The sequence below is a fragment of the Rhipicephalus microplus genome, unplaced genomic scaffold (genome assembly GCF_043290135.1).
Source record: "Rhipicephalus microplus isolate Deutch F79 unplaced genomic scaffold, USDA_Rmic scaffold_23, whole genome shotgun sequence".
Taxonomy (NCBI): domain Eukaryota; kingdom Metazoa; phylum Arthropoda; class Arachnida; order Ixodida; family Ixodidae; genus Rhipicephalus; species Rhipicephalus microplus.
The window spans coordinates 9,442,636-9,469,244 of NW_027464596.1; the positions used below are offsets into that span (position 1 = coordinate 9,442,636).

At 46.7% G+C, this 26,609-nt stretch overlaps 1 protein-coding gene across 2 annotated transcripts; it reads left to right on the forward strand.

Moving 5' to 3' along the window:
- Nucleotides 1-368: 368 nt before the first annotated feature.
- Nucleotides 369-25,078, forward strand: LOC119170345 (uncharacterized). Of its 2 annotated transcripts, none has more exons than XM_037421518.2 (4): nucleotides 369-793; nucleotides 12,274-12,528; nucleotides 14,692-14,835; nucleotides 24,212-25,078. In XM_037421518.2, the coding sequence occupies exons 1-4, from the start codon at nucleotides 757-759 to the stop codon at nucleotides 24,277-24,279; spliced, it is 504 nt and encodes a 167-aa protein (XP_037277415.2). In that variant the 5' UTR covers nucleotides 369-756; the 3' UTR covers nucleotides 24,280-25,078. The 2 variants fall into 2 exon arrangements, with proteins under 2 accessions (XP_037277415.2, XP_075740177.1); XM_075884062.1 differs by having other exon boundaries at nucleotides 24,909-25,078.
- The last annotated feature ends 1,531 nt before the right edge of the window (nucleotides 25,079-26,609 follow it).

The window sequence follows — 26,609 nt, forward strand, 5'->3', positions numbered from 1 at the left end:
AGTTAGTGACGTTGATGCGATAAACAGGACAAACGGATTGAGACAGATTCGGTATAATTAGTCTAGTTAGTTCTCTACTTATCCTCAGATTCAAGTTACAGCGTAGAGACATAAGACACCTCACGTGGAAAGGACAAGACGCGAAACACGCAAGCGCTGGCTAACAACTGTTTTGTTCCTCAAAATGTCAATACATAACATAAGCCCAAGGCAGCACGACCGCACATGCGCACGAAAACAGCATCTAATAAAAAAAACGTTTTAGTAGATCTATTGTTTTGTGCGTAGGCAGCAGCGCTGCCTTCGACTTTACTCTACGCACTGACGTATGAAGGAATACAACAGCTGTTCGGCAGCGGTTGTGTGTGTCTGATCTTTGCTAAGTGGGTTGTGTCATACGATCGTGCTCTAACTTTGACCTCAGGATTATGTACCATCTAGACCTAACTGAGGTTTTACCCGAGCTTGCTATTAACATGGCTACAGCTTCTTGGAATGCGGTGGATTGCAGTTAAAGCTACGACTTGTTTTTCACTTCTTTCCTGAGCTAGCCTAATTGACATGATTCCTCGCCGTTGCGCTGCTGCGTGTTATTTTCCTCCAGCCACTACAGATTCCTTCGCAGCAGAAAGCATTGAAAGCGTCACGAGGTACTCCCTCGTCGCCAAACAGCTGTTGAAAGCGCGCGGTTGCTCGACCTTCATATCTGTCCAGTGGGGAATAATATTGTACGCAAGCTGGCCTTCGATATGAGACATGAACAACGCTGCCTTCGTGGACACTATTTCTGAAGGTAAGGGGTGTACTTTACACTTATTATTCAAGTTCAGTTAGCGAAGTGTAAGAGTACGTCGACATGTGCAACAATAATATCTGGGATTTAATGTCCCAACACCATGATAATATTACGAGCAACTCTACACTGGAGCTCTCCAGAAATTCTGACCATCTGACGTTCTGTAACGTTCACTGACATGGCGTAGTACACGGTTCTCTACCCTTTCGCCTCCATCGAAATGCGACCACCATGACCGCGACCGAACTTGCGGCGTTGACATATGTTGTAGGCATGCCCATCTCGGGAACGTAATTAGGAAGTTAACCGCATGCTTCTACATTTACGCCGTGATCTTAACTGCGCATTCTACTGCTATTCGTGTGTTTCGTGTATTGCACAATGTCTGTTCGCATTTTCTCTAGCACCCACTCATTTTGAGCGTGACAGCTCATATTTTGCCTAAATCGTGCCAGTCTCGTAGCCGACGTTAACACCTTTTCTACTTTCCACTTTCTTTGGCCTATCAAGTAAGCCATGGAGGTATTCACCATTTAAGCATCCGTTGATGTTGACTGCGGAACCACGAGGACAACATATACGTCAAATAAACGCGTGGTCTAAGCATTAAAGCTGGTGCTCATCTCGAGCAGATACGCTCTGGTGAGAGAGTATTTTACGCATGACAATATTTACATTTCTGTACATCCTTGGAAGCCCTGAACTAAAACTTTACTAGCACTTTTGAATACATATGAAAATATTTCAAGAATACGTGGTTCCCCTTAAACGTCCAATAAATGTGTATACTTTGTATTACAACGCGCCCAATACAATTATCCAGTAAACTTCAACCGTCTTGACGTGACGTTAGTTTGTTTGCTCGCTGAGGTAACCATGGATTCAAGTTGTTCACTGTGCTATAAAAATTGAGTAAATGGCAAAATAGCAAAATATCCTAATAATACAGCCGCACAGGGCGTCTTGAAAGGTTCGTCAGTTTTGCTAAGGTATAGATCAGAAACCATATGTGCAAAACGCCAAGATTTCAACCAATGTGGATTCCTAGTTTTCATACAATAACACTTTTGTCCAAAAATCTAATGTCTACATTTAAAACCAGAATCTAGATGGAAGCCGACAGATAGAAACACGTACTCGGAACACCGGGGTGAACAGTGGAAGTGTTTCAGACAGGATGGCTGACGTTTTGACAGGAGGACATATCTTTGACAAAGGCACATTGTCATACTTGTGTTAGTTTTAAGTACTGAACCCCTTGAGGTTAACACGCCATCGATGACAAGGTGCATTTGACAAAGATAGGTTCTCCTATCGAAACGTCAGCCAGCCTGTCTGAGACACTTCCACTGTTCACCCTGATTATCCCACAATGTCTACATTTAGTACACCAAATGTAGCCCCCCTCCCTTCCCCGCTAAAAAAATAAAAGCAGCTGTAGAAACACCACAATTTTCAGTGAAAACTGATACTTGCAGTTGTTCAAAGTTAGAGTGTGTAACACAATATAAGGATTGGACATGTGTCAGAAAGTATTAAAGGGTTTTCTTGCTGGGTAAGCAAACGCTTGTGGCCTATTTCATCTACTCAAGCAGTCGTGCCTTTCTTATAGTGGGGCGTAACCAAACGCACGCTGCACGCAGGGCACACTATCAGGATTGCCAACCGTTTTTTCCCGAAATCTTGGGGCAGCGTGGGACAATAAGGTGGTAGTGCAATTCTCCTTTGTAGGGTAATGAAGCATAAGATGTATGGCAATTTACATTTTTGGGCTCCTCGTCGAATGAGCGAAAAGTTTGGACCATGGACGTGACATTTCCGAGGGGCCATTAACAAATATTTCAAAACAATATCTTTCTTTGAATAAAATTGGAACTGTTTTCATTTCCATTTCACCAACATATGACAGATAAGATAATGAGCCGTACATCCCTGAGCCGGTATTGTTATTTTTTCCCGTGCATTTTTTTTTTACTCTCCACTCTCCTGCGTTCGCTTGTTGCATGAACAGGTTTTTACATTTGGCGGCGGCTGTCGGTTCCGTCATGTGAGGCCTTCGGGTCATTCTAAGAAAATAATAAATGGCCATGCGAGCTTTTTTGGTGACCTTGTGTGATATGTGTCGTGCGCGAAGCTTCAAAGTGCGCGCCATTCAAAGTGCGCGCCATACAAAGTGCGCGCTTGAAGCAGACAACGACGAAGGTAGCACGAGCGTTGAGTAGCGTGGCGGCGAAGGTACGAGAAGGAACGAGGAAGACGGGGCTCTCGACTCGGCCGTTGGGTTCCGGACCCGAGCCTAGTAACAGTCGAGCCCGGCCTACCTGCCACGTTCTACCTGCCACGGCCGTGCGTCGCTGACGTGCTGCGGCTTCAAGGCATCCTGTGCTTGAGGACACGCGGAGCTGTCGGGCTACGGGCACGAGTTCCAGCAGAGGTGTCCGGCCGGGACGCGGCCGGTGGTAGTGCCTGGTCTACCGCGCCAACGGGTCCACCTGGTCTACCGTGCGAGCAACGCGGAGCTGTCGGGCTACGGGCTCGAGCTCCAGCAGATGTGTCCAGCCGCGACGTGGCTGCGGGGGCGGAGCCTACCCATCAACTAGTCGCCTGGTTGACCGTGCGGACAACGCGAGCCAGCTCAAGACGTAGCAACGAACCTCGGTGAGACCGACCTCATGTCTTGCGTCCATGCTAAAAAGGAGGGACGGTTAGTTTAGGACTTTGATAGTTCACAGAGACAGTGAAGGATTCTTTAAATAGCCTGTCCATGTTATGTGTGTTCGTTTTTCGTGTGTATAAAGTGTGGCGTACAAACGGCCTCGTCTTTTCGTGGGAGTCTGGGGCGACGGCTCGGACACCCATTAACTAAGAACCTGCACGTTGCTATAACACCCACTGCAATGTAACACTGGCGTCCGCTGCGACAGGACGAGGCCATTTGTATCGCTTGAGTCAGGCTGACGATTAGTGAGGAAAAGATGAGCTCGACAGATTTAATGGCGTTGGCCATGCGCATGGGTTTGGAAGGTGCGGAATTGAAAACTTGGATTGATGAGCGAGAAGCTCGAGCTCGTGAGGAAAGGGCGGCAGAAAGAGAGGCGAAGAAGGAACAAATGCAGTTGCAATTACAAGTCGAGGAGCAGGCCCAAAGGACGATCCAATTGCGCCTTCAACTGACTCAGACTGAAACCGCCAGAGAGCCTGTCGGGGCAGACATAGGTCGATCATCAAGGGTGTCTTCCAACGTCAATCCTCATAATTTTATACCAGGATTTGATGAAAACCGGGATGACCTAGATGCGTACTTAAAAAGGTTCGAGAATGTGGCGACAGGGCAAGAGTGGCCTAGAGACAAGTGGGCCACGGCTCTGAGTTTGTGCCTAAGCGGAGAAGCGCTAAAAGTGTTTGGTCGCCTATCCCCTGAAGATGCACTTGATTACGAGAAAGTGAAACTGGCTCTATTTCAGCGATTTCGCTTCACAGCGGAAGGGTACCGTGAGAAGTTCCGGCACAGTAAGCCTCAAGAGGGAGAAACCGGCCGGCAGTACGCTGCACGATTAATGAGTTTTTTCGACCGATGGGTGGAAATGTCGAAAGTAGACAAAGAATACGCGTCAGTTCGTGACCTGATTGTAGCTGAACAGTTCATCAGTAAGTGTCATGATCGAGTGGCGCTCTTTTTGCGTGAAAAGAATTGCCGTAAACTTGAAGAAATGGCTGAAGCGGCAGATCAGTTTTTAGAGGCACAGCGACAGTCTAACCTGCTTGTTTTTCGAGAAAAGGCTGAAAACGGCATGGCTGTGAAAAGTGGGAGCACGACCTCAAAAACTTCAGTGCAATGTTTTGTTTGCAACAAAATCGGCCATAAAGCCTCAGATTGTCGCGCTCGGACGAAGCAACCTTACTGTGGGCATTGTCGTAGGGCAGGACACGATACCCAAGTTTGCACCAAGAAACCCGCCACGTATAAAAAGGCTTCATGTATATTGTCCGAAGAGAACTCTAAAGACAATGATAACGCATCCGGCGGCGGGCCCGAGAATAATGTGTCGGGGGCAGTAAACACGCAACAAATGGCAACGAAATATCAGATGCCAGTTCTCCAGGGTCTCCTATTTGGTAAGCCTGTCTCTGTTCTTCGGGATACAGGAAGTAACACGACGGTTGTGCGACGTTCCCTCGTGCCCGACGAAGTGCTGACAGGAGCTATGACGACAGTATTTTTAGCCGATGGGAGCAGAATAAAAGTTCCCGAAGCAAAAGTGGAGATATTTTCGCCCTATTTTTCTGGTACGGTGATCGTTAAATGCATGACTTCCCCATTGTATGACGTCATCGTGGGAAACGTGCCAGGATCCCGTGATCCCAATGATCCCGATAGCAGGTGGAGCGAGGGACTGTCGGAAAGGAAGACGAAGTCTAAAAGCGTCAAGGAGAGATTAGGGGTGATGAAAGCAGATCGCTACGAGAGACCAATGATCAGCGTAGTCAAGAATTCAAGTACTTCGTTGGATTCGGTGAAAGCAACCGCTTTGAATATCAACCAACGAATCTTCAAGATTGAGCAGGCGGAGGACAAGAGCCTAGATCTCTGTAGGAACAAAGTTGGGCAGGTGTTTTTTGGGAGAGGATCGACAGAATATTCGTTTGTTATGCAAAAGGGAGTTTTATATCGCCATTATCGGTTATCCTCCGGCAAGATAGTACAGCAGGTAGTTGTTCCTCGCAAACTGCGGAGCCAAGTACTGCAGCTAGCTCATGAAAGTCTGATGGCGGGCCATCAAGGCATCAAGAGGACAATTGACCGAGTACTAGGATCATTCTATTGGCCAGGAGTTCAGGAAGAAGTAAAGAGATACGTGCGATCCTGTGACATTTGCCAAAGAGCATATCCAAAAGGTAAAGTGGGCAAGGCGCCTCTGGGCGTAATGCCGTTGATCGACACCCCTTTCGAGCGAGTGGCAATCGATATTATCGGTCCTTTAAAACCTGTGTCGAGAAACGGAAACCGCTACATATTGACCATGGTGGACTTCGCCACGCGCTACCCGGACGCGGTGGCCCTGCCAGCAATCGATTCGGCGACAGTAACAGAGGGCCTGGTGGAGATGTTCTCACGCGTAGGATTCCCGCGTGAAATTCTATGTGATCAAGCATCTTGTTTTACTTCCGAACTGATGAAAGAAGTCAACGAGTTACTGGCCATTAAGCACCTCAGTTCTACACCTTACCATCCTATGTGTAACGGGTTGGTGGAACGATTTAACGGTACGTTAAAACAGATGTTGCGGAAGCTCTGCCAGGAGGAACCAAGATCCTGGGATCGGTTGCTTGCCCCACTCCTTTTTGCCTATCGTGAAGTGCCTCAGACCAGCACGGGATTTTCTCCCTTCGAACTTATTTACGGGCGTGACGTCAGAGGACCACTTAGTTTGTTAAAAGAATTATGGATTGGAGAACACATCGGCGACGAGGCGAAGACAACTTACGGATATGTATTGGATCTGCGAGATCGTCTTGAAAAAACACTGCAGTTGGCTCATGAGAACTTGACACGAGCAAGAAAATCACAGAAGCAATACTATGATCAGCGAAGCATGAAACGTCAGCTTGAAGTAGGCGACCGGGCCCTTATTCTACTCCCTACTACGGAAAATAAATTACTCATGCAATGGAAAGGACCTTTTAAGGTCACAGGGAAAAAGGGCAGTCATGACTACTGGTTGGACTTGGGACGTGACACCAAGTTGTTCCACATCAACATGTTAAAGCGTTACGAGGATCGCGAACCGGAGAGGTTTACACAAACAGCGTCATTCGTAGTGATGGAAGAAGAGGAGGCAGATTCACCTATACCAGTTTACACTATTGAACAGTAGGGTCCTGAGGTGGAGCCTGGCATTGCAAGAATACTCATTTAGCATTCAGCATATAAAAGGGTCGGAGAATACCGGTGCGGACTTCATGAGTAGATTGTGAGCCAAGAGTTCGGACTTCATGCACTGTGATATTGGGTGTTGGACACTCAAAGTATGTCAGTGTATTTAACGGTGTTCTTGTGTATTTAGTAAATATTGGACCTCGACATGTGAACTATACAGAGGACATATACAGTGAAGGGGTTTACAGACCGCGCACGTGTCAGCAGTTTTTTTTTTTTTAAAAAAAAAAAAAAAAAAACTCATTAAAGGGGGGGCTTTTGTGATATGTGTCGTGCGCGAAGCTTCAAAGTGCGCGCCATTCAAAGTGCGCGCCATACAAAGTGCGCGCTTGAAGCAGACAACGACGAAGGTAGCACGAGCGTTGAGTAGCGTGGCGGCGAAGGTACGAGAAGGAACGAGGAAGACGGGGCTCTCGACTCGGCCGTTGGGTTCCGGACCCGAGCCTAGTAACAGTCGAGCCCGGCCTACCTGCCACGTTCTACCTGCCACGGCCGTGCGTCGCTGACGTGCTGCGGCTTCAAGGCATCCTGTGCTTGAGGACACGCGGAGCTGTCGGGCTACGGGCACGAGTTCCAGCAGAGGTGTCCGGCCGGGACGTGGCTGCGGGGGCGGAGCCTACCCATCAACTAGTCGCCTGGTTGACCGTGCGGACAACGCGAGCCAGCTCAAGACGTAGCAACGAACCTCGGTGAGACCGACCTCATGTCTTGCGTCCATGCTAAAAAGGAGGGACGGTTAGTTTAGGACTTTGATAGTTCACAGAGACAGTGAAGGATTCTTTAAATAGCCTGTCCATGTTATGTGTGTTCGTTTTTCGTGTGTATAAAGTGTGGCGTACAAACGGCCTCGTCTTTTCGTGGGAGTCTGGGGCGACGGCTCGGACACCCATTAACTAAGAACCTGCACGTTGCTATAACACCCACTGCAATGTAACACTTGGAAAGGTGGAGGCTGAAAATGTGCCCTTTATAATGATTTGTTGAGCTGCGCTTCACCAAGTGCATGGGCCTATTATTATTATTATTATTATTATTATTATTATTATTATTATCATTGATAATAACATTAGTAGTAGTAGTAGAAGTAGTTGTTGTTGTTGTATATTTGCACCGAAGCGTGGTTGTGTCAGTTAGCACCGTCAATAGCCGTTACGACGAATGTGGAACACTCTTTTTCGCCTGTTGGCGTCATATAGAACGTGATCTTACTACGCGCTGGCAGTTGGCCAATGACCCCTCTCATACTAACTGAAGGCACCCTATACGTATGTTATCATCTATACTACCTGTTGGCGTCACGTCAACAAGCAAAAAGAGCGTTCAACACTCAGCGTAATGGCTACGGGCGCCTCTAACCGACACAACCAGCTTTAAATGCACATTTATACCATATAACGTCGACGGCGGAACATGAAAGAGGCCTTTGTCCTGCAGTGGACGTAGTCAGGATGATGATGATGAAAGTCGACGAATGACCACCGCTGAAGTGGTAGAGAATCAGACGCGTTATTCAAAGGCCACAGGTTGGTCCCCGCCTGCGGCAAGTTATCTTCTTCTGCACTTTTGTTTCTTCGCATTTACAATACAATTACTACTAAGAGTACCTGCTATACTAAAAAAATGGTGCCAAATTGACACGGGCAGTTTTGGAAGTTTAAGGAAAATAATCTAACGAACACAAAGGCATTCGCAGCTGACAAACGGAGCGCACGATGGCCACTTGATAGATTCGAGGCCGACTTGGCCTGCTCGGTACCGCTGGTGTGGTCTCTCCTACGATGTCAACAGAGGCAGTGATGTTTATGGCCGTGCGCACCCGGCCCCAGCGAACCGAGGGCGCATGTGTTTAAGATTTTGTAGCCCAAAAAAAGTGCCCTCAGGTGAACTATTTATCTTTCTTAACATTATGTACGACTTTATCGACTCTACACCACGATGTGGAGGACCATAGCGCGCTGCTTAGTTGCCGGTGGACTCAGTTTTACTCTGTGCAATTGGTTTCTTATGTGTGTTGATTTATTGATTCATTGATATGTGGGGTTTTACTTCCCAAAACCACCATATGATTATGAGAAACGCCGTAGTGGAGGGCTCGGGAAATTTCGACCACCTGGGGTTCTTTAACGTGGTTCACCCAAATCTGAGCACACACGCCTACAACATTTTCGCTTCCATCGATGCAGCCGCTGCAACTAGGATTTGATCCCAAGACCTGCTAGTCAGCAGCCGAGTACCTTAGCCACAAGAGCGCCAAGGCGGTTTGTGTGTGTCAGCGTGTGTGCGTGTTGATTGATTGATTGATTGATTGATTGATTGATTGCCATGTGGGGTTTAACGTCCCAAAACCACCATATGATTATGAGAGACGCCATAATCAAGGGCTCCGAAAATTTCGACCACCTGGGGTTCTTTAACGTGCACCAAAATCTGAGCACACGGGCCTACATTTCCGCCCATCGGAAATGCAGCCGCTGCAGCCGGGATTCGTGTGTGTGTGTGTGTGTTTGTGTGTGTGTGTCTTTTGAAGCAGTTGCCGGAAACACGCTTAAAAGATACACAAATGTAATAAAGCAAAAGCTGGTCAATTCAGAGAATCGAATAATTAGGACGTGTGCCCTAGCCCTAGAGGTGTATGCGTTTTTCAAGAGCATGGAACTTTCATTAACTCGTACTCAAGTGACCACAACACGTACGATCCACAGAGCGTGTCGTGTGCCGAGTGTCTCAAATGTGCTACGCAAAACAGCGAAAACGGCGTCAGTGGCGTAACTAGATAGGACGGCGCCCAGGGCAAATATATTTCCGCGCCCCTCATTATGCCCGTGATAATGTTTGTTATTATTATTATTATTATTAATAATAATAATAATAATATTATTATTATTATTATTAATAATAATAATATTATTATTAATAATAATTATTACTACAGCTCCTATTAATAATAATATTATTATTATTAATAATAATAATATTATTATTAATAATAATTATTACTACAGCCCCCCCCCCATTAAAAGCGCTAATGTAGGCTTCCGCGATTGCCTACTGGCGCGCGGCGGGCCATTTCGGAGGCCAAGGGCCACCAGTTCTGATTTCGATGAGCTACGCCCGCGTTTTTGTATAGTATTTTTCTTTTTTTATTCAAACTTCCGGAAGTCCCTTACCCGTCATTGTTCTCTTCCAGTCCACACTGCAAAAATCTTGACGGCACGGGCGCTTCCCAGGCCCAAGTTTCTCGTACCTAAGCTTTCGCGCTATTTGTGCATCCCAAGGAATGCAGGGTGAGTACAAAACAAAGCAACCAGCTAGACACCGCGCCCTCGGGTCTGGTATGGGGGTTAAACTGGTCGGAGTGTTCTGCCGTTTCGCTCCGTTCGCTGTTCCATTGATGGAGGTCATCCTTGTGCGGCCGCATTCTTTCAGGGAAGTTCTTGGTTTCTCCAACGTACGAAGCGGGGCAGTCGGCACATGCTGTCGGGTACACTACGCTCTGCGCTTTTTTCGCAGGTGCGTGTTCTTTGGGCCAAAGGATGAACCTGCCCATGGCGGTGGATGGCATGTGGGAAACGTTGACCCCCGCCCTTCTATTGCTTTGCTGGCGCCCGCGATGCAGGGAATCAACAAACGTCGCCGTCGTGTCACGCTTTCTCCGTCTTTCCTCCAGAGAACTCTGCGAATAAACGCCTTTGTTTAGCCTTTGGTGCCGAGGTCACGGATTATATTCGCCCTTCCTTCCGCCGCTGCGTGGACGATTAGTCGTTGGACGATCGGCTATTTCGTTGGAGTTTTCTGTTCTTACTCAAAAAAGGTGCATTCGAACTTTTTTATTTTATTTTGTTTACGTACGTGGTTGGTTTCAGGGAAGCTTTCAGTAAGTGGTTTGGGAGGCTGGTGGGGTTCGCTGAAACTCATCTAACCCAGTGCTGCGGAGCACAAAACAAAGCTTAGCCGAGGGTCATGGGAAGGCACGGAGGTAGCGCAGCAAAATGAAAATAGAGGATCCTTTTCCCGATGCAAAAGCCATTGCGGCAACCCTTTCCTTCACCACCATCCCCACTTCCAGTCGTACATTACAACCTCGCCCCTCCCCCCTTCCAGGCGGTTTTACGGAAAAAAACATTGACAACCTTTCCAGGGGGCGCCAACCCGAGGACTCGGCTTGGCGCCCCCTCCCTAGTGGCGCCCGGGGCACTTGTACCCCCTTGCCCCCCCCTAGTTACGCCACTGAACGGCGTTTTCCGATATGCGAAACAATATTGCACTCTCCGTGTCACTGTCATCACAAGTTAGCGACCACGGTTTCATCTACATGCGGATCCTGCAAACATGCGCACACAGTCTAACATATCCTAAATGATGGCGAAATCTGTTGAGAAATGAAGTGTGTTCAGCGGCGGCTCAGTATGAAGATGCATAAAGCTTGTTTGTTACATTGCGATACGTGAACTATCCGTTGCGGGCAGTTTCACTTGTGAAGGAACCGTCGACATCACATGGGAAGACGCACGGTGTCCGTGGTGGTACGTTATAAGGCAAAGGCCTTGAGCGCGTTTCGGGCTAATTAAACGTAACAGTATCTGGTCGTTGTTGCATTTGTGCAAATTTAGATTTTCACACTGCCCTTATGCAAAAAAACGCAGGATTTATGTATCAACCAAGAAAATGAGAACACATCGTTGCAACAGACGTATAATATTTTTAATACTTTCCGTAAATCGGCATGCGCTTAATTTTGAGATGTTGTTTCGGTCTTGTGAAATTTCAATTAACGAGCTTTCACAGTTCACAGTCTGCGAAGTCAGCGCTCCACCCTTGCTGCCCCCTCCACCAGTAAGTGATGCCTCCGCACAACTCAAATTTCCGGCTTCGAGCACGCCGCAGAAAGTCTCTGCATTTTCACAGCCTGATTTTGGAGAAATGCTATTTTGATGGCTACGTTTTCCAACATGACTCATATTGTGATTTTGCACGTTAAACCACCGAAATCATTAACATTACTATACTTGTTGCATTTACTGACATTATTATACTTTTTGCAGACTCAGAAAGTGTACGGCTCTTTGAAACTATCTATAGATAGTTTCAAAGGGCTTTAGCTTCTCTCGTCTACTACTGGGCATTATTGAACCCTGAGAAGCTGTGTAGAAATAAAAAATAGTCATTGTTTTTAGGATTCTGAAGCAGCGGTATGAATTCTAACGGCTCTTTATAATGTTACCATCATTCCTGTCTTATGGCGATAGTAAAAAAGTAACTATCAAAGCTTTTTTTTGTCAGTCAACCTTATTTAAAATTGATCTACGGTCTTAGTACTATAGTCAGAGCTGGTTATATAATCGGTTGTTGTAGTGCGCTTTATTGCATGGGCTCTGTTCAGTGCCATCCACATCTGTACAGAGCAACACAGTCCACGCAGACCGGTGACACATACAGAACTGACAGACCTAATCTTCCACGGCCCTGGTCCTAATGACTGTCGTGTGATGATGTGCCGGGAAAAGGCAAAATCGTAATGGCTTCTCTTTTTTTCGTTCAGTGCCACCATTTAGAGAGCCACATAATGCGCTACGTCACATGGACAATGAGCCACCAACCCAGAAGCGGCGTAAGGTCAACCAGACCAACGCCCCTTGGCGCGTTGCAGTGGTGGGATCTCTTATCGTCCTGTTTGCCACGAGTGTGTTTGGTACCTCGGGCCTTTTCTACGTCTACTTCGTGGACACGTTCAGGGTCAGCCACGAAGCTGCATCTTGGTCGGCCAGCACAATGGCTGCGATGCTTAACTGCGCAGGTGGGCGGGACATTTATCACAGCCCGAACTTTCTCTCGCTTTTAAAAAGCAATACGCTTTTCTACAACTTCTGAAGGAGGCTTTAACCACGTATTTTGAGCCAGACTGAATGCAATTCTTTGAACTTCAAGAAGTGTGTTCAGATCAGCAAACCGATAAAATGACGTATCCTGTGGTTGCGTATCGTACTGCATACGGTCCAGCGTTTTACTAGTCGAATGACCATTACTTGTGAACAATTATTTTCATGCCTGAGAAATATTCCACATCACCGGCCATGAAAAATGTAGGTACAGCATATACAATGAGCCATTTGGATTCCTGACTCTAACTTTTCTGAGATCTTGCATGCTCCTCACATCTAAAAACGTACACTGGTAGACCGGTGTTTACTGCTACGTACTAGCTACGCATGGGGCAAGCTTAGGGTGCCTAAGTGCAGCGCTTACGAATTTAGCGACTGATTCGTCAACAGACACGAAAGGCAGGAACCCTTCCTTAGGCACCCCTGCTTTAGGAAAAGCTCCTACTTGAGGTCAGTACTAATATTGATAGTAAGAGATACAACCGATAGTTTCAAATATATCAAAACAATCAAACTGCTAACAATTCTGAAGCTCACCGAAGTTTACCATACCTTTATCAATCTATATTACAATAAACAGTAGCATTGCCGCGGTCTTCCGACAGAAGAACGCAAAAGCCAGATGGCTGACGACCAGTGGGACTACACTGGTCGTCAGCCGTGCAATCGTTTGTAGGAAACTTTCAGCAACCGAGACAACCACTCAAAATGCATTACTGTACAAGCAGTCCAATGCCGTCACCGGTCGACACCAAGTGATAAAAAGGCTCCATAACATATATAGAGGAACAATTACAACAGGGTGTTGCGAAAACACCTCTTAGACTGATAACAGAAGCCGCGAGAGACGCACACATAACTTTTTTTTTCGAAGCGGTACCAGTGTCGTCGCTGTTTGTGTCCCCAGGAAGTTTTGCGCATGTCATACACAAGGTGCGAAGGAACGATGTACTGATCAAGAAGTTCGATACATTCACAATAAACGCCTTGTGATTATCAAGAGAAAAACATACCACCTACCGCTAATGAAGCTTCAACAGTGAAAGAGAGCATGTTGGTAAAACGAATTACCAACATATCCTACACTCTGTCAAACTAAGAAGACCAGCTTCTGATACGAAAAGCGCACAAGCTTAAACTGGGTCTAGCCCTCAATGTGTTGATAGGAAAGCTACTGAGGATAAGCAGGCACAATATTTTACAGGAATCAGTCAAGGTTCACGAGACCAGTCAGATCTGATGACTCAAAAAGCTAAGCAGCACTTGTCCAAATGTACCAACGAGACACGATTATTCAGTCAAAGACGAGTGCATGCAGCAGCACGCTTTGGATCCCTGTGCTCTGAAGGGTTGTGCTGTCCAATAAGCATGATTGAATAATCATCTTTTTAGTGACTTCAGCTACAGGTTATATTTGTAATGAAAAGTTGGAGGCAGATCTACGTGGACGAATTCTTCCTTGTGCTGCGAGACATGCTAGTGCAAAATATGAGTGCGGTTAGCATGATTCGCATGCAAGATAGTGAGCAGTGGCGCAGAGCTCCTCCCCGATATGTCACGGCATTTACATGGGGTGTTTGATCTGACAACGGGTCGAAGGCTGATAGCGGTTCTATTTATTCTACTACCTGGTGGTGATAAAAAAGCAATAAATGATTTTATTATCAGGAAGGAACCAATCATCACCGTCTTGCGTGGCGTAGTGATGAAAACCGCAATTAAATTTGGCAGTGGCGTATATCGGCGCCCAGACAAGCTAGACAATTTTTTTTTCAAGTGGAACTGGGTAGAGAGATACAATTGTCTCCAACTTCTGAACACAGACAAATAAGCTCGTCTGATGCTGTGACCTAAAAAGTTGTTTATTCAATCTTAGTTAATGGGGTGGCTGACAGTGTTGATTATTGTCGCACTTTGTATACGTCACTGGATACATAATTGGATATATAGTTTATCTACAAGGGTGGTTTTCGTGGACATTCAAGCGCTGAAGTTCCACAAGGTCATAAAGCTTATTTTTTAACACTCTTTATAATTACAGAAATGCAGGTACTTATTATGTGAATCTTAATTTTCAGGCCTCATTGTTTCGTTACTCCAGCGCTTCCTGAGCATTTTCCAAATTTCTCTCGTCGGCAGCGTTCTACTGTGGACAAGTCTCATGCTAGCAGCATTTGTACCTAACATGGAGCTCATGACTTTACTTTTGGGTGCTGTGCATGGTAAGTGCTTGTTAAAATCTAATGCTAATACTTCACCTCCGAGGGGAATCAGAACATTTGTCGCATTACAGCGTAATTTAGTACTTAATTTTTGTTTGCCACTGCGGAATTGAGCGCTCAGCTGGGATTGTGAGCCTCTTGGATTAAGGGTGAATTAGGGTAACAGTTAGCGATATAAAGGGTCGCATACCCTAGCATATAATAATTTGTATGTACGCTGATTGTGAAATCAAAGTGCTGCGTGGTGCACCCACTGCTCACTTGCAGCAGCGCCAAGCATATCACCATGACACTATCTAATCAACCCATCATGCCAATAGCTATTGCAAGTCACTGAACATACCACGTCACGTCAATTTTTCATTTCATGTGGCGCCCATAAAGCTCTTATTCTATGTGCTCCAAAAATCAAAATGGAAAGAAAAATGAACAAAAATAATGGGCGTTGGACTCATCGCGTCAAAATGACGGGCTCGCGGTCCGGTACTTCAAACAATGTAACAGACACATTTATGCCTGAAGCATTCTCTTTTAATCGGGATTACAGCAAGAGTTAGCAAGTTCTTCGTTATCCTTCATTACGAAGTCCGGTTTTTACAAACAATTTGTCAAGTTCTACCGCCCTTCTCGCGGTGTTCAATGTTATTGTAAAATGTTTTCATTTCGCGTGTTCCAAGGTATTCCGCCTCCAACCCTCCAGCTTTCCCTTACTTCTCTCTACCACACATTCATTTATGTTCGCAGAACTGCCATTCAAACTTGATATCTCGGGCAGACTTGGTCTCTCAACTTACTTTACTTATGTTACACAGGTCCCGTTAATTGGGGAGGCGATCGCCGGGCTAATTCCAAGGGCCGAAGTATCGGCCCCCCGAACCGCACCACGAAAGCGTGGACAATTTAGAAGTGGTCCTTTTTGGCGCGCCAGCGGACGCCGGCTGTGGCCCAAAGAACAAGTCAGAGCCGAGAGTTGATAAACAAACGAAATTATATTCGCAATAATTGCAGATCAAAACAACACACAAGTATGCACTCTCCACAATAGTTGAGTACAATATATCACCAAACAAACAACGTACTACACAGTACAATCAGCCACACTCGAAACAACGGACACAGACAACAATACGCACTACAATGCAGTCGCATGCATTGAACAACCAAGACACTTAAAGACTAAAGAGATAGGAAACCTATTCAGTCCAAAGTTCTTGGAACAAAAGTCTGGATGATACTCTTCCGAGAAACACTCACTCAAAGTCCAGTGTCGTTGCCGTTCCGCTGCCCTCGAAGTTTCTCTTCCAGGAAACCTCGCGTCTTCAATTGGCCACTCTCCAAGCTTCAAACTTCTTCGCCGGAAACACGCCGGCTTCACACACGCAGCTGTTGCCACGCGTCTTCGCTCGATAGCGGTAAACACACACTCTTGCCTGTAGCTCGAGTCGTCACCCCTCTGGTGGAAATCATCTTCTCCTGCTTTGTCTCCACGGACAAAACCTTCGCCGACTACACGGCGGAATCCCTACGCGCTCTGGCGCTAACTTCCGTCTTCTCCTGCTTTCTCGTCTCGGCCGCTCGATTAAATACCTTCCGCGCGAGATTCCAGAAGGTTCTCGTCATTTCGTCGGCGCGATACGCAGCGAAGGCTGGGGAGAGGGCGAGACGGTTCGAATGCCCTCCGCGTCGGATGACTCAACTCGGCATGACCACGCCTCTCTCCTTCTAGAAATTTCGAGTGCTTGCTCGGCCGCTGATGTTGGGTGAGGAGGTTCGTTGGCGGAGCCACGCTTCCGAGAGAGAGCGCGCGCCCGGGGAGCCTTGGATTTTTGTTTTCCTTTTTTTCTTTTGACCTCGCGGTGTCTCTCCCGCGCGTTATCGCAAGAATTTGGCGGCACGCCCATTTTTAGCGCTCGTTCTGTGACAACTTATCAGTATACTTTCTCATAATTTCTGCGCATTTAAAGCACGAATAGATTTCACGTGAAAATTTCTCGTTATAGCTTCGCAATCTAAGGCACACTCATTCACCCCCCTCAGAGTGGATACCTTTCGTCTGAATAGTCATAAAATCTGACTGTTTTTATTCCATTCTTTGCTGTCCAATTTACCTCCACCATAGCTCATTTATTCTCCGCTGCATTTGCGACTTGACGCTAACCACCTTTTCTTATCTATTTTCAGCTACGTTGCAAAGTTTACTGCTTAGGTTTGTCGTAAAAACGAGTGCCGGCCACTTCAGCCGCAAATCCGTTGATCCCAATAATATTAACCAATAAGCAATTCGAAAAAAATTCTTCCTGTAATGTGACCCTGGGATGGTTCCTCATGGAAGGGTTCCTCATAACTTCCGGTATTTAACTAAAATTTACAGCCAGTACGACTGAAGATCACTCGGCACTTTGGTTTCGTCTGCGACGTTCCCAAGCGCCTGTGGCCACACGTTTCAGCTTCTTTGGTTAGCCATCTGTCCTGAGTGCATGGGTGGTCATTTCTTTTTATGGGTATGTGGGGGAGGGCAGTTTATATTATTTTCTGTGACCAATTTTCTTCAATTTTGTCAGCTCTGCGAAATTTCTGTCGCACTCAGTCGCATCTTCTCATCCCTTGTTACCAGTCTTGCTGCAGTGAACGAACGTCTGTCCGCGGTCCTATGCTGAACTGTCCTGCCGAGACGAATTTGGGCTCCTGTGACGTCCCCGCAAACACGGACTGAACCCCGGTCCTTTCAAGATGTTTTCGATCGTTTCTTGAACCCACGCATAAAAAAGGAAAAAAAAAAGCTTCGGTGTAACGAATGGGCATTCCGGAGTGGAGTACCTGGAAGGATTATTTCTACTATTTTCGTGCCCCCCCCCCCCCCGCGCAAACGCGAGGACCGGACGGCGCCTTGTCGTCTACAGACAGTGTGACAATGTACGGTGGAGGTAATCCGCGCGCACCCTTCAGATTTGTGGCATGGGGGAGCAGCAGACCACCTTTTGTTGGTTCGGGGAATGCGACCCTGCCGCAGCACCTGTGCCGGGTCCGGTCTGACTTCTGTCAGCCTCCATGGCTCCAGGGCTCATTATTGCGTTCTGGGCGGATGGCCACCCGCGGCGTTGAATGACGAATAAGCGGCGGCTACGGAGAATTTCGCGAGAGACACAGAGCTGCATGGAAACGTTGAGACTTGGTCTGGACATCGGCTCATCAAGTACCGGAAGCATCGGGACCATTGTTCGCCCGTAATTAAAGTGTCTTCGGACGGCTCGCCCATCTCTCTCCCTGAGGCTTGAGTTTGAACATTGTTACTTGCTCGGCTTTGCTTGGGAGAGGGTTTTCCACTGGTGCGGGCCGCGGGGGCGGCCGTCGAAGATGATACACTCCGACTGACAAGAAAATATGCCGCGTCGATAGTGGCGATTGGTTTGGTGCCCCGGTAGGGCGGAGTCGGGTCCTACAAAAAGGGACTTGAGACGTCTCCCGCTACGCCACTGATTACCAAAGAGAGGGAAGACCACTTAACTCTTTGTCTGTCCGTTTTCCTCTTGGCTATGCGTCTCAATCACTTCCCACATACAGGAATTCGTGCTGGGGCCGGGAAGTAAGAGACGCTACGACCTGTTCCTGTTTACTGATTCATTTAATTTCTTAATAACTTAAAACATCGTATACCGCGTACATCAACAACTACACAAAATTATAACACATGATTTGGACATTTGCGACATTCGACACAGGGCAGGCTTATAAAGAAAGTAACTGTAACAATACAAGGGTATGCATATAAAAACACACGACGACATAAATGATGAAGTTATCAATTATTAAAACTGCGCAATGTCTCAATATGCCGTGTTCCTACGGATAGACAAGGGGTTGAGTGGTCTTCTCTCTCTTTGGTAATCAGTGGCGTAGCGGGGGACGTCTCACTTCCGTGAGGGGCACGTAAAGGAGCGAGTTGCTGTTTCTTGTCGTATGCTGGTGCAACGCAGACAAAGCTGCGAACAGTATAGGCAACCGTCGCAGAATGAGCGCTCGCTCCCGCCAAGGAGAATTGTTATTCCTCATGCTCTTGTAGCACCTTGATGATATTCCGTGAGGAAGACTTGAGGGGCCTGAGCTGTCGTATGCTCTCGTCGCTTGACATAACGAAGGCGAAACTACTTATAAAGATAGTAATAAAGAGGAAGCAAGTGAGAGATAGACAGAGAAAAATAGCTAAAAATTGAAATGAATAGAGATAATAGGAGGTATAACAGCCAAGAATAGAAACGATTAAAAAAAGGAAACAAGCAAAGTGAAAAAATAAACACAAAAGAGAAGTCCCGCACTGCCTTCAGTCTTGACACTTCTTGTGCGAAGCGGCCTTTCTAATAAATTATCAGCTACCCCTGCTTGTTTCCTCATCCACCCCACTGCCTCCTGGTGTTACGCCTGCCAGTTTCTGATTTCTTACACGCTGAGCAGTCTTGCGACAAAATATCAATGCTTGGTCTAATATCATCATTGCCGCCCTTCACGACCAGCTATTCGGGGATGTCACTTATGATAATATATAACAGCTGATTATGGACACTGATTACAGGTCTCACAGGTTCTCTGTGAGACCTGTAAGATTATTCTTCGTCGCCAGCAAATTTAAACTTATGTTTTAGGTTACGCATAGACGAGATGTAGGTTTCTCTCGTTTTTAAGAAGCCTGCTTTCTGGACGTATAAAAAATGTCCGCCTAGTTAAGTACGAGCATGGTTACAGAAAACTGAAGTAAAAAGCGTGTCCCGGGTATTCCTTATATTCATTGCTTATCGCTGGATAAAGTGGTACACAAAGCGGGGTTGGTGTCACTTTACGGCGTTTGTGTTGTCCCTCTTATAATGTTCGTGTTTAAACGGCAAATATTTGTCATGACCACTAAATGTATACCTAGGTGCATGCGAACTGCTGCAGCATGTGTAATTTACGAGATGGCATAGCGCGCCAACAGCTGCACAGAATGCGGCCAAAATGTATCAAGACGACTACGCTGTTATCGTCTAAAAGTTGGTCGCTACATTCCCGTCTTTTTTTTTTTCGACAGGCCTGGGACTCGGCTTCGTGGAGAATACTGTGTCCGTTATTATTGCGACCTCGTTCCTGAAGCACAAATCCTTCTCCATGGGTTTTAAAGACGGTGGTCGTACATTGTCCATTCTCATTTTCCCCACCGTCGCATCTTACTTTAATTCTCTTTACGGTATTCGGAGCACGCTCGCGCTATGTGGAGCGTTGCTCATGCACGTCACAGCGCTGGTGTTAACGCTACGGTGGCATCCGTTCACAGAACGGCCTTGTCTTCGCCGAAATAGTACTGGAAGCAGGGACACTGTGAAATCTGGGTCAATACGAGCTGTTAGACTCCACAAAGAATCATCAGATAACAATACGCGGATAATAACGCTAAAGAATATTAGTTACAGGTCATGTCATAATTTCATAAAGGCAGCTGACCTGCCTCACAAAAACTTGTTATTTCAGGCGCGTCAGTCACCGATCCCAGATTTCGATATAAACACATGCGCGCAAAATCAAGCATCTTGCGATGCCGCACCGGCACCAGCATCTACAGCATCCGAAGGTGGTAGCACCAATCATGTTAAGCAATCTTGCACCCAGGAGAGCACCGGTTCTCCGAGGTCACAGGCACTGCGGATCTTGCGAGTGGTTGCTGATCATTACCCATCACCAGCGGTGAATGCGTCACAGGGGGGGGGGGGGGGCAATACAGGAACTGCGCTGACAAGCAAGGTCGAAATACCAGCCCTCAATGGAAAGCGAAACACTGCGCCGTCTAGCAGAACGCAACTGCTCCGTCTCTTCGGTGACCCTACGTTTTACATCCTCGCGTTCCAAAACACAGTGATGAGTTACTCATCATTTATGTTTCGATCGATAATAGTTGACTATGCGAGAGACAAGGGGGTGCCATTGGCTAATGCCGAACTGATGGGAACATACTGCGCCACCAGCGACCTGCTTCTAGGCCACATGGGCTTGCCCTTTCTGGCCGACCGCGGCTTTGTGAACCGAAGCTTGCTTGCGGCATTGACATTCGGCCTTCTGTCGGCGTCGATGTTTGCTTTAAGTTACTCGGAAGGATTTGTTTCTTTCGTCGGCATCTTTCTCGTACAGTCCCTGCTGATCTCGGCAACCGCTTCGTTCTCCCCTGTGCTGATCACCGACTATCTTGGCGCTTGTCGGGTTCCCATAACTTGTGGCGTCTCTGGTCTCGTGACGGGGCCTCTACTCCTGGCAACGCCCTCGATAACAGGTTGGTGCGTTTCTTACGTTTTTTTTCAATACAGGTTTTACGTTGATCGGTTTCAAGTATTTCCAATGCCATCATCATCATTATCAACCTGACTGCGCCCGCTGCAGACCTCTCATATGTTCCGCTAATCCACCCGGTCTTGTGCTTTCCGCAGCCACGTTATACGTCCAAACTTGTTAATCTCATATTTCCCCCTAAACTACTCTCCCCTCGGAATTCAGTCGGTTACCCTTAATGACCAGCGGTTATCCGGCCTACGTGCTACGTGCCTGGCCCATGTTCATTTCTTCTTCTTGATTCCAACTGTGATTTCTTCAACCCCGGTTTTTTCCCTGACCCACTGTGCTCTCTTCCTGTCTCTTAAGATTACACCTCTCATTCACCCTTCCATCGCTCCCTGCATTGTCATCAATTGAAGCTGGACCCTCCTTGTAAGCCTACCACTTTCTGCTCCGTAGGTAAACATTGATAAGATGCAGCTGTTATACCTTCCTCTTGACTGATATGCCGCTTGAGTCATTTCGTTGCAAATCTCGCGGCGCGTGAAAGCAGCAAAAATTGATATTATTTTGGAGTATTTCTGCTAATCAAAGACGATCAGGATCGATGAACCAGTAATCCGGCCACGGGACACGATATTGCGCGTTATTCGTGGAGTGATGGCTACATTTCAGCAATAGAGAAAGCGAAATCGCGGGTGAAAAGGAGGTAAAAATTTATTTAAACATGAGATTCGGACGCTTACTAGCCATGCAGAGTCCCCCCGCTCGATCCCGCTGCGCTTTGCGTTCTTGAGTTCACAATGTTCCAGGACGTGGGCGGCCCAGCCAGTGGCAATCTCCTCCTTGGCCAGGTCTGTCTAGCGCACTGCAAGAGTCCTCTGGGTATTCTATAGGAGAATGTTGGTAATGGCAGCGTAGGTGCGGGTCCAATGATAGCTAGTTCGCTCCCGCGTAAACGCTGGCAAAAAATACAAGGGAAAGGGAGCGTGCGCTTCGGAAGGCGGTGCCGTAGATTTGATGAATGTTTCCCACGACGGGGTGAATCATTCATTGAACCTCTATGATCTCCACGTGACACTGATAGACGCAGAATATTTCGCTACCGCCTCTCCAACATTTTCTAAGCCAGGATTCGTACGGTCCGTTATTGAGTGCAGATTCGTTCCGACGCACAATAGCGTGCTGCGCGTGACGTGGACCTTCCAACGTGGCTTATTGGGCGGTCCCAGCCACATGATGCATGCTTGATACCACAGCTGCAGCTGCCTCTAAAATGACGTCATCGCTGGCTGCACGCGCAGACAAATGATGCACTGGGGAGGCGCACTGTGCGGAAGCATGCGTGTGCACCACTACTGTGCTGAAATTTATGCTCATTGGCCTGGACTTGCTGAACTAGCTGTGATCGGGAATTCGGCTTGCTTCAAATATTTCGAAAGCAGGTGTTTTTGGTGAAGTATCAAACACGAATATAAAAAGGCAAAACAACGCGTATATCAGTATAAAAGAGTTCCATGGAGAGGGCGACAGAAGCAATAAGCAGTTAGTCTAGATTTGCCCCGTTATTTTTTTCTTTTTTTCTAATTCATGTGCGTTTTTGCTGGTTATTCAGGTTAAACCGGCTAAATATCTTGCTTCGTCAAGTATATTCTCTTTTTTCGTTCACATGGCATGTTGCTAAACTAATATGGTATGACATTATTGCATGGCGAACACGAGCGACAGACCCGAACATGAAAATCATGGCATGCGTGTCATGTAACAACATCACTACATGCCACGCTCATGATGCGCTCGCGGCCGTTTCGCTAGCTTCACATGTACCAAACTCGGTATTACGCTACGCCAATGGATGACGAAGAAATGTGACTGGTGCAAGCATGATAATCATGAGATGCGTGTCATGTGAGAACATGAGTACATGCCATAGTCAAGACTCCAATACATTTCAACGTGACGCGGTGCGCGTGCTCGCCGGCGTTCATTTCGTCGCATTACGGCAGCGTTGCCACGCCAGGCGCCGGTCCTGCCATATACTCGCAGGCGCGCACCGCGCTGTGTTGCTTTGACGCATGCGCGTTTCAGTGCGTCTGGTGTTCTTCCGTCACAAAATTGATTGATTGATATGTGGGGTTTAACGTCCCAAAACCACTATATGATTATGAGATACGCCGTAGTGGAGGGCTCCGGAAATTTAGACCACCTGGGGTTCCTTGACGTGCACCCAAATCTGAGCACACGGGCCTACAACATTTCCGCCTCCATCAGAAATGCAGCCGCCGCAGCCGGGATTCGAGCCCGCACCCTGCGGGTCAGCAGCCAAGTACCTTAGCCACTAGACCCCCGCGGTGGGGCTTCCGTCACTAAAAGAGGGACACGCAGTGTTGTCTGGGTAATGCATCGGCGCGAAATGCAGCCTGTCGTATTTCGCGCCAGTTGCCGTCAGGCCGCGCCGACGGAAGCCGGTCGCGCCTGGCGTAAATTAAGCCCTGTCCGGTTCCTCCTCCTTTAGTGGAACACCAATCACACACACAAAACACCACGCACAGGGCATCAGTCACTAATGCATGGTTCGCCGAATAGTTATTGCTCCTCTTCACGCATCGCTCTGAGAATAGGGGAAATAGGGTTCCTTCCCGGAACAATTTGGCGGTTGGGTTGCTTCTTCCACCTTTCCCAGGAAGGGCAGCCAAGGAGTAGATACTTGAATCATGGAGACACGACCTGTGCGTTCGGTGTGCTTCGCCCTCTTGCTAAACAAGCCGGCCCGGAGGAATTGCTTGTATACATTGGCTCACGGACCATCTTCTAATCCCTTTGTCGCTCCCCGCCGCTGGACGCTGGTTCCGAGAGAACTGGGGTTGCCGGCATGGGAGTGCTGCTCGGCTACGTTACGCAGCGACACAATGGCGCCTACTGACGACGGTCATAACAGTATTAAAATAAGATAATACACTGAGAATCAGGTGCAAACGTGCATGAAAATAAAACTTTGGAGAGACGGAATGAGGGTGAATGCCTCGTCAACGCGTTTGTGTGTAAGGGCCTCGAAACAATCTTTTTCTCTAATGTTTAACTACCACAGCAGCGAAATCTATTCAGAAGTCGTCACATGAAGACGACAGATCCCTACGGATGAACATCTCTGGATGAAGGGACTTTTGCTCTTGGTGAAGTAACGGTAAATGCCTTTCTTTTTTTGCATTCTGGGACCTTATTCAGCGCATTATAATAACATATGGTAAAGGTTCATAACACTATTTTCACATGTGTTGAACAATGCCGGACATATGAGTGTGTTTTATGTGTGTGGGCCTTATGAAGGCTGAGGAGGAATTCATAGTGCAGTTCTTTATTTTTCACAGTTGTTTCTTTGTCTGACAGCATTTGCCGCTTTGCGTTCTTGATGTGCAACAAGCGCGTAGTTTGGAAGTTTAGACGAAGACGGAAGCTTGACGAGGTGGAAATTTTTTGACCACGGGGGTTCTCTGAGCACGTACACGCGCTTGTTTTGGCGATTGTTTTTGAGGATCATTTGTACAAACAATAGCTACAGCCACACCTCGTATTCAAAAACTTTTCAACTGTATAGTTTGTTTGAATGCGAGCGTCGAAATTGTGAAGGACAGGAAGCATCGATATGTAATTTTTGTTCTTTCGTAACACTTGTGTGCTCATCTTCGCGCAATTATATATTTCATAATTGGTGTTGCAATGGGCGATTATACTTTGCCGTCACTTATCAAAAATGTATTTTTTCATCTTCCATTGCGCGCGCCCAGCATGGTGCCCCCACTGACCGACAAGAGTCCTTGGCTTCCATTGTCGCAGGAGCTCAAGACTCGAGTGTTCAACGGCAATGGCACCGAGAATTTCACCAGCTATTTTGCCGAATGCAGAAAGTATAAAGTGTATATCTGAATAGTTTTTCACTAAAAACGTCAAAACAGTTGTTGTTTTGGAGTCTGATTCACTTTTCACTTGCATATTAGAAGTACACGGTGTCCACCGGTGAGTATCATTGCGGTGTCTCAAAAACGAGTTGACATAAAATCAGCAGCACTCAAATAGTTTTGAATATAAGTATGTCAACAATTTTGCAAGCAGAATCAAAAGGTAATGTAACCGTTTTTATATAGCCCCACATTTTACAGTATTTTATTTGAAACATTATATTCCAGAGCTTTGACAAAAGTCGATTCCAATGACATTTAGCCAACTGAAATAAACCGCAATTATGTAGGCACAAGCAAGCTTGTGTACAGCTTAAAATAGAGCCTAAGAATGAATTTTCAACTGCAAGTTGAAGTACAATAACGGCTGCAGTGATCAAGGTAGAACTTCATCAACAGCTTTTTACATAAAACTAATATGTAAAATTCGTGGCTCAACTTTATGAATATTACGATAGTCGGTATACTTGTCGACCCAATTCATGACTCTATCGCTAAGGCAACAATAGACTCTAAGCAACTACACCATCATGGGATATAGAATATAGATATATAGTCGCGCAATATCATGGAAACCGTGCGTTCGAGAAACTCTGTTATATAAACTATCGTTACTCTCTCTATTCCAACATTTCGGTTCAGCGATTAAGGGCAGGTGGCTCTGCTACTTGACATAGGTGTCTTCAAACATCGCCAGTCGTGGCGAGAAACGGCGCGGTAGGCGCTCCTGAAACCCAACCCAGCACTCACGCATACTGCTCTTCAGACACGCGAGTTCTGAGGTTCTATCAAGACTGTTTGTTGGCCTAGTTAGTACTCGGTCAGTGAAATATTTGAGCCGGAAACAACACAATAGCAGTGCCATCAGTCATTGTTTTTGTTTCACTCTATGGGTTATCTCGCGGCGAAAGTATGTTATTAAACATTCCAGGTGTTTGAACTCATTTATTTTCTACTGACGCTCCTATACGTGCATGCGTCCTTCGTGATATGTGAGAAACAAAATATCCTAAATACTAATTAGCGTACTTGCAAAGCCGTCTTTTACAAAAGAGATCGCTTCCCACTTGGGGACATGACAAAATGGACATTCCGCTAGTTTGATGAAGCACTCATATTTCTCAAATCGCGCATACACGTGAATTGATAGGTGATAACAGTTAACCAATAAAGCCCCCGTGATATTCGTAGAGAAGCCCTTCACGAATGGGATGCGAACATTATAGAAAAAAGCAAGCACGAAGACTCGCATCGGCGACTCTGTCATCGGTAAACCAACATAAAAAGTCCACGGCGAGTGTCTATTAGTTAAAACAAGAAAAAGCGCCAGCGTTCTTCTACCATATCAATCACGCAAAAAGTATGAAACTGCACACAAAGAAAATCGCACGAATAAGGTCAAGAAGACGTCGTTTGCAACCGCATTCAGCGATTCGGGCTATTTTTCGTTGGCTTATTGCATAAATGTAAATACCTGAACAATAGACAACCGTAAGTAGGAAAAGGTCATATTTGTTATATTAAGCGCAC